General features: G+C 47.0%; 1 protein-coding gene across 1 annotated transcript in view; it reads right to left on the bottom strand.

Moving 5' to 3' along the window:
• Positions 1-3,883: 3,883 nt before the first annotated feature.
• Positions 3,884-9,037, bottom strand: part of T265_00004 (hypothetical protein) — a gene marked incomplete at both ends in the record, with an annotated part of 25,039 nt that continues 19,885 nt past the window's right edge. The window contains one exon of the mRNA XM_009163661.1: positions 3,884-8,920. Coding sequence (XP_009161925.1) covers positions 3,884-8,920 — 5,037 coding nt within the window. The remainder of the gene's footprint in view (positions 8,921-9,037) is intronic.

A 9,037-nucleotide genomic window follows, 5' to 3' on the forward strand; every position in this document is an offset into this window, starting at 1 on the left:
CTCAGGTCCGCTGCTCGAATAGGCCAAGTCTCACAGCCATACAACAAAACAGCCCGTACTGTAGCTTGATACACACGTCCCTTCAGATTCAGGGATAAACCATTCTGACGCCATAGGTGTCTCAAGTTAGCAAACGCGACCCGAGCCTTGCAGATCCGTGCATTCACCTCATCTGTCACACTACAATCAGAACTAATGCTACTTCCAAGATAAGTAAAATGCTCCACAACTTCCAGTACCTCTCCCTGGATTGTAAGTGGCGTGTTCAGTGACTGCATGTCCACAAGCATGACCTTACACGTTGTGGGTGCAAAGTGCATACCAAAGGACGGGATAACTTTGGTCAGTTCATCCAAGAATACTTGCGCCTTTTCCTCCTCTTCGAACATGAGAACCATGTCGTACTACCTGACGAAGGATATGATTTCAGCAAACCGATGAGAGCTGGTATATTTTAGCATGCGCAAGTTCTGGTGTGGTTAGAACATGCAGGTATCCTTTCGGTGACTGGTGTCGCGTCGTTACATGCACACAAGTGAACTTAGAAAATCATCCTAGTAAATATTGTTCACGCTGACAACTTTTGCTGCCCCATCGAATGACGGTCATGGTTGGGATTTGCCATAACTTAATTCAAATGCACCTTATTGTGATGATTGTGCTGGCATCCTGCACCTCAGCTGTGAGATTTGAAGATGAATTTTCGCTGTGGCCAATTTCATGTAAGACGGCGTTAGACTGGTTGTGTAGTCTTGTCCAGCCGATTAGTAGTGTTGAAAATCCGGCCTTACAATAGTACACGAATGTAACTTACAAAAAAACACTCAAAGTTGAGGTTTGTCGTGGCTGGACATCAGGGCCGCGGTATTGAAAGCTTCATCGAGAAAAATCAGGCATGAGAGGATTAGTTCAAGGGCCAAACATGTAGTTGATGAAGTCCAGGAGTTAAAACACCACTGAGAACCACTGGAATAATCTCCTGGGAGCAACTCGTCCCGTAAAATCTACATTACTCTGGCAGCATAGTTGCATTAGAAGGCTGCTTTGAGATTAAACATTTGAACTGGGATCCTCCAATAAGGATCCCAATCATTCCCCTGAGTAGACTCGGGCACCCTGGCAGTATGCTGTCATCTATCATAACGATGTCAATAAATTCGACAAACCTATACTCATACCATACCGGCTGTTGCCTGATCACATCAGCCCGGGCACCCCATTTTATGCAAACAGCAGACTGGTGCGTGAAGCGCTGTTGGTGTCGACACCATCAACCGCTGTCTGATGTCACTGCTTGGTTCTCCTCTCACTCCGCCCAGGGATCCGTATGGCACTTCAGCAACAGTAACTACCACTGGTGTGCTGTTGCCTATAACAATGATGAGGGCGATGTACCGGTAAATATGTCACATGCTTAAGGTTGAAAATGCACTCTTAATAAAAGTCGATGAGTCACTCTCGAATTTCCACATTAGCCATCTTGTCCGTTCGTCCATCTCACTGAAGTCTCGAGTAATATTTTCTACTTTCACGGTTGCAGTACAGACGGTAGGAGTTTACCTTTGAATAGTACCGCATGTACAACCTTTTCAGGTCGAGTAGGCATGTGTAACGTCTCGACTTCGTCTACGGCTGAATTGAAATACCTGCTGGAATGATAATCCCTTTCTTTCAAGCGATACCTTTAAAGAAGATCGTAAGCGTATGCTCCTGTTGTAAGAGCAGTTGACACCACTCCTTTAGGTAGTTAATTGTTATGTTCAAAGTACTCGACATTCCTAAACAGGTGAGGTCCTTAAGTTAGGCACCTGCTGAGGTCCGTTTTGATTTACGCCAGAATTTCAAAGAAAGGTTCAGGTAACTCATACAGGTAATCACGAACAAAGCAGAATCCCCTAAGATGATGATGATCTATTCCATTTCGGAACTCCCACTCGAAATTATCACGTGTTTCTATAGTTGATTTATGGTAATCACGAAGCAGAATCCCCTAAGATGATGATGATCTATTCCATTTCGGAACTCCCACTCGAAATTATCACGTGTTTCTATAGTTGATTTATAAATCACGTTTGTCTTTTTTTCTATAGGCAAGACGGCTTGGTGGTTAGGGCGCGAATTTACTGACCGAAAGTTTCTTGGTTCGAACCCGACTTCCGCATCTCGTCTTCTCTAGTCCAGGCTTGGCAACCTGACAGCATCCCAGCCCTCGTGCTTCCTTCTGGTGGCATGGTAGTTGGGCACCAAAAGGGTGCTACAGCTACACGATTTTCTTCTACGGAAATATGAAGCGGTTCTATCGGTCAACAGCGGTTGATCCATTGAATGACTGAGCACAGCATGGGAACCACAAGCGGTTTGTGCAGTGCCGAATACGGTGCTGCATGTGAGCCGTTGGTGCCAGTGTAGAGCTGACCAAATAAGATCAGCAGATTCGTTAAAGGCCACTAGCCAGCCCAAACATGATGGTAAAACAACGAGCACCAGCATCAGTCCTTGTAAAAAACAGAGTTAGGGGCATTCGTAAATTTCTCCAAATTTCAGCGAAAACCTACAATTCCCGTGGATAAATTGCCGTAATCATGATTTCTGCTTTCATAACCTCGCCAGGCGGCAAACGAGTAGTCCGACTACTAGCAACACATAGTACGCCTATGTGTACGCCAGAAACCCCAAGGACTAGAATATGCTGTAAACCATTTACTAACGTTTGGAGCCCTAAGATCTTAGCCCATGGTACTAAACGCCCTGAATTGATCACGATTTAGGGATATCCACTGCAGTACCAACTTTTACGGACGGAACAGACTGAACTGAAAGGACTAGGCTCAAAATGGACATGTGTTTAATCAATCAGTGGTTGAAAGCAATGATACAGTGGTGGCCGAAAAGTAGGGACATGGGATCGCAAAGTAAGCTGGAATGGAGCAGGCACCTGTCTTATAAAACTATCACCGTCGTGTGTCAGGTGTTGGTGTCGGATAGTATTCACGAGGACTGGGAGAGGTGGATCCAGGACGGGGTGTGGTCATTAAATAATGTGACGAGGGTGTTTGTAACGTGGAGGGGCTGTAGGCCGAAGCCCCCAGGGTCGAGCCTGAAAATCCAGTTCCTGAATAGCCGAGCAGACTGCTTGATCCCAAACCAGTACCCATGCCAGTGCTCTTTCCATGTGATATGGGATAANCAGTCGAATAGTTGACAGCAAAAAAACCGTTGTGAGATTATGGTCAGATTTCACTTCCACCTGTTTATGTCTTCTGGATGTGAATACATCAGAGGCCAGTCCCCCTGAGAATCATTTCGTCTCGGTTCGCGAGTCGACGAGTTTATCCACCCACGACTCTTCTTTTGATTTGAACCGGAGAATACCTTTCATTGGGTAGGCTTGTGTATTGTTTGATCCCATTTGAGAAGCAAGCTGATTCGGGAACCGCTATGAGCCCATTTGAATTTACCAAGAAAGAGCACCTGCCCAAAAAATTGGATCCCAGGATTTTTTTAATACTATATTAAATTCTTTGTGTGCTGAACGCATGAAAGGAAAATAGTTTGATCTTCAGTCAGTTTAACGCATGACCTCCAGTTGAAACACCCGGCTTTACAACCGACCTAATCGCCACCATAAACCTGACGGGTGCTTTGTTCCTTGGATATGGGTGTCCATATCAAAGCTAACGTGACAACAAATCGCGACAGTCACTGTCTCTTAGCGACGCATTTCCTCTGGAAATTTTGACAGACTTCATTTAGGTTACAACCTTCCAGACATCCGATCTTCCCAGATCCAACACTCACTATCGCCTGAACCCACATCTTGGTTTTGTGTCTGCGCGCTGCTATAAGTACACTCGGTAATGTCACGTGTTTTATAACTAAATATTTAGCATCTTGGTTCTGTCCAAAGGTGTTTGATAACCAATATCTCCAACAAGAACCAACATGTTGTTGGATAGGACAGCGGGGAATGACTGGGACCTCCTAAAGTTCCACTGGGTGCCCCACCTGGAGAACTAGGTGTCGTCATCTGAGGGGAGTAGCTCTCCATGGAAGAACTGCCGGCGAGTGTAGGGGGGCTATATCGAGGAGCAGATGGTGAGGCATTGAAGGAAAGGGGTGAAGCTGGTTGGCTATTGGGATAGAAAGACGGTCGACTACCGCTTAAACTGCTCGCGCTCATTCCAGGTGATGGTGAGCTGGGCGAAACACCAGGTGTTTCCGAGCCCGGTAACGTACTCCAACCGATATAATCTCGGCTAGCCGAGCTACCACCTCCAGTAGGCATAGGACTGTGTGGACTGTAGGAGTAATTTATGCTGTCAGGTGAGTCACTGGATGGCCCGTAGGAACCACTGGAAATCATACCGTAGCCGGAGAAGCTGGGGTGATGAGGTGATCGCTGGGTATAGCCGACTGACATTGGTTCGTATGACTGCTGCAGAGAGAAAGTAGGCGAATTACTGTCAGCTCCTGCACTGAAACTAGAGCTACTCCCAGTACCGGCGTAGGAGGGCTTGTGAATTGGAGAGAAAATATCTGCTCGAAGACTGCCTGAGCCACCGTAGCCAAAAGAACCGCTGCTCATACTGCCTGAATGGCCGGGGCTAGAACCAGGAGATCCCAACTCAGTTTGTGGTGTTCCTGCAAGTGATAAAGGACTTGCAAAGCTGGTGTATGCAGCTGGGGAGAAGGCTTCAGGTGTGCGAGGACTATCCAGTTGGGGACTGCGGCCAGGAGAAAGTGAGGAATCGTAACGAACTGCTGGGGAAAACATGGCACTATGTGGTGCTGTTGCGCCTCCAAGGGCACCGCGATAGTTCGGAGAGGCATCAATAGAACCTGCCGGAGAATGTGCGCTGTCCCAAGGTGTTTGATAACCAATATCTCCAACAAGAACAGGGAGACCATCGGGACCCATGCTCAGTCCGAGGCCTGGAGAAGCTATCCCCTCAAACCCTGGAGCGTTGAATAACCCCATACCAACCACACCTGCCAGTGGAATAGGTTGAGCTTCTTGACATTTTGCAGAGTCTAACAGTAAATCAAAACATCCAGTGCCTATCTTTGCCAGCTGGCCCAGCATTATTGTTTCTGAAACACCCGCCATTGGATCACATTCCGCGTGCGTTGCTGCATCCATCAAGATATCTACTGTTTCCTCAAAACTGCAACGTGCCAGGGCACCTGTGTCAAGCCGGTTTAGTCCGTGACGAGTAATTGCCATAAGGTGACCTTTAACTGTCATAATGTCACATAGTAATGCCAAATGTCGGTAGTTTACATATGACCCATCGAAAGAAATGACGTGATACATTTCACACTCGATTGCTTTACGTACAGCCTCAATACCAAGCGCTTCGAAGATCTCAACGATGTCATTGCTGACAGTGCGTGTGGGGTCCACATCTCGCTCCGCCAACACCCTCATCAAACAGGTGCCATCAGTCTCTAACATCCACTCAGCCACAGCATCGAAACTTCCATCATCTTTGATAACCACCCGCTTTTTGTCTTGCGTCTGCGGCCTGTGCATATAAACTTTTGTGATCTGTGGGATACCTTGTAGCGTAATATCTGAGAGTAGATTGGCTTCGATGAACCGCAAGAAAGTATCGTCCTCCATCTTATCAGATGTGGTATCGGCTTCTTTCAAATCCTTCTCGAGGTCACTGTTCATTATTCGTATGCGCATCACCAATTTTAGGTTATCATCTGGGATGTGGCAGATCAAATCGTTACCGAATGCGCGCGTTATTTTATCCGAAATTTGCTCCATAGATAACTTTTTACCCGTCATCCCTTTTCGTGCGAACTCGATACGAAGCATCCACGAACTGATGGCGTTGACATCAAAGTCAGGTAGCTCATAGTAGGTAGATACCCACTCCCTATCCTCCTCAACGACGCTATTTTTCGGATCGGGGTCATAGTAAATATAGGTACTGTTCACCAAACGACGAAGAGTGGTATGCTCCAAACGTGCTACAACGTCTTTCGTTCGTTCAGCATCACGTGCTGCTGGACCTGTTAAGTAGATTGTCATAGAAGGAGTCTTTGGCTTTTTGCTCACGTTGATAATTTCCTTCAATCGTGGTACGCCCAAGGTGACGTTTTTCGCGGACACACCAGCGTAGTGGAAAGTATTCAGCGTCATTTGTGTGGCGGGCTCACCCAGAGACTGTGCCGCCAGTGCTCCGACCATTTCCCCAGGATGAATCTGCGCCTGTTGGAAACGGGCTCGAATTTCACCCAGGACCCAATCAAGCGCTTCATAACTCAAACGGTATTCGTTGATCACCTTCTTCGCGCACAATGACGAACGAATCAGTGCACCCATAAGCAAAGTTGCGTTGGCGTTGGCCTCTCGGCTTAACCGGTCGTCACCGGGTACGACCACAAGGCGTTTGCAGGTTTCTCGGACCATTTCTACGACCTGCCTCGGGTGTACATTTGTTTTCGACAAAGGGTCTATCTCAAAAATTTTCTGAGCATTCATAACAAGCCGGTTAATATTGCATGGTAAAACCACAGTATCATCTGTTTTGCGTATGATAGAACGTAGAGTCTCGCGATCAGTGCATAGCTGCATCCACTCTGCATCCAATTCAGCCTGAGTTTGCGAATCTGTGGCCAAACTCCGAACTACGTCCTCCGGCATACATCGCCTCAGGGCCCGTTCATTGCCAATATCAAAACGGAATCCATGCTCGAAAGCTGCGTGAGATGGTTTGAATGTCGGCAGTCTTTGAAATTCAACATGAGTCGCGTCAAGTCCGTCTTCTCCATAGCGAAGTTGGATAAGTTGGTTTATCTGATTGCGCACCGTTCCATCGTATTTAACCATAACGGACTCCATCGCTTTTATCAGACGCCGCTGTATGTAACCCGTCTCGGCCGTTTTCACAGCAGTGTCGATCAGACCTTCGCGACCGCCCATGGCGTGGAAGAAGAATTCAGTGGGCGTCAAGCCAGCGAGATAGGAGTTCTCCACGAACCCACGGGATTCGGGACCATAATCGTCCTGAATGAAATGAGGTAGTGTCCTGTGACGGAATCCAAAAGGTATACGTTTTCCTTCCACGTTTTGTTGACCGACACAAGCAATAACCTGAGAGATGTTAATGCGGGAGCCTTTAGAGCCAGCTACCACCATAATGTTGAAGTTGTTATACTTTGAAAGCGATCGCTGGGCGCAGCTTCCGGTTTTATCGCGAGCATCATTGAGAATCTTGTTCACACTATTTTCAAACGTCTGACGTAGAGTATTCCCAGGTGTGGGTTGTAAATCATAGTTGTGTGCCTGGTCAATTATCTCGAAGACGGCATCTTTCGCTTTGGTAATGGTTTCACCAATTTGTCGTCGAGTGGCTTGATCATACAGTGTATCAGCGATGCCGATAGTGTGTCCTTCAATCAGCAGCCAGTTATTAACCACTGTTTGAATGTTGTTGAAAAACATACTGACCTGCTCGTGGTGATGTTCCAGGGCAACGATATGGATGAGTGAACCTGAACCAGAGCCAAGCGTCTTTTTGCACAGAATACCTGCAATCAAATCACCATCATCGACAATCACCTTAGTATCGCCAGGGGAAATCCAGCGGTAAGGTCCGCCATCTTCGTCTTCCGGATGGGTACTGTGAGTTCGAATACAGTTCACGCGGCCGGGAATGATCAGAGTAAACAGCTGCTTTCCGGTCCACAAGCGTTGTGGTTTATATATTGCCGGTTTCGGCATACGGCCGTTCCACGTGGGCAGGTACATGAGGAGATTCATCATTTCAGCGCGATTGAGGAAGACATCCCGTTGTGTCATTTTGTTTACGGCCGTCAGTGTGTCCTGCACAATACTCATGACGGGTTTGTTGGCCTGTGGAGTGATAACCAACCGAGAAACGCGAGCCAGCTGACTGATTTCAGCTTTAGTCTCAACAGACTGGGGCAAGTGTAGATTCATTTCATCACCATCGAAATCAGCATTGTATGGTGAGGTAACTGACAGATTCAAACGAAACGTCGACCAAGGAAGCACTTTAACTCGATGGCACATCATGGACATTTTGTGAAGCGTAGGCTGTCGGTTGAAAATAACATAATCATCGTTCAGCATATGCCGTTCAACAACATAACCGACTTGGAGCGTAAGATCGGCCACTTTTGGGTGGTAGCGAAGGTCAATGCGATCACCATTTTCACGAACAATAAATTTCGCACCTGGATACAGGGTACCGTTCTGAACAAGCTTCTGGAGGTGATCAATATTGAACTGTGTGACATTTTCCGGATAGGTTAGGTTTTGCGCAATTGTCCGTGGAACACCCACTTGGTCGAGATTCAAATTCGGGTCAGCTGTGATGACTGTACGTGCGGAAAAATCGACGCGCTTCCCCATCAGGTTGCCTCGAATCCGGCCAGCTTTGCCTTTCAAACGCGTTTTGATGGATTTCAATGGACGCCCTGATTTTTGAATTGCCTTTGGTAAACCCGGTACGTCGTTATCAGTCATAGTCGTTACGTGAAATTGTAGCATTCGAATATCTTCGGCAAGTATATGAGATGCGGCACCATTCTGTTCATCACGACGGAGCTGGTTGTTAGCTTTGATGATATCAGCTAATTTGTGTGTCAGGTCATCTTGGTTTCGGGTAGCACCGTACATAACCACAGCTGGCCGCACAGCTAACGGTGGAACTGGAAGTACAGTGACGATCATCCAGTCGGGACGGGCATAGCGCGGATCGAAACCCAGTGACAAGCAATCTTCATCGGAAATTCGTTTGAACACTTCCAAGACGCGCTCTGCTGTCAAAGTAATCTTTCGCTCTTGCGACTCTTCGTTGATTTTCTTCCATTCGGCGGTCAGCTCTAAGCCGATCCTACGAAAGCGCGGCTGATAACGTCCACAGCCTGCCCGCTTTGTCTGAAAAACAAAACCATCAACGATATATGAACATACAGGAACACGAAACCAATTCATCGACAATTAAACAGATTTTGGTGTTACAAGGTATCTGTAGGGAATAAGTTGCACAAGCAG

Source organism: Opisthorchis viverrini, assembly GCF_000715545.1.
Source record: "Opisthorchis viverrini unplaced genomic scaffold opera_v5_1, whole genome shotgun sequence".
Classification (NCBI taxonomy): Eukaryota; Metazoa; Platyhelminthes; class Trematoda; order Opisthorchiida; family Opisthorchiidae; genus Opisthorchis; species Opisthorchis viverrini.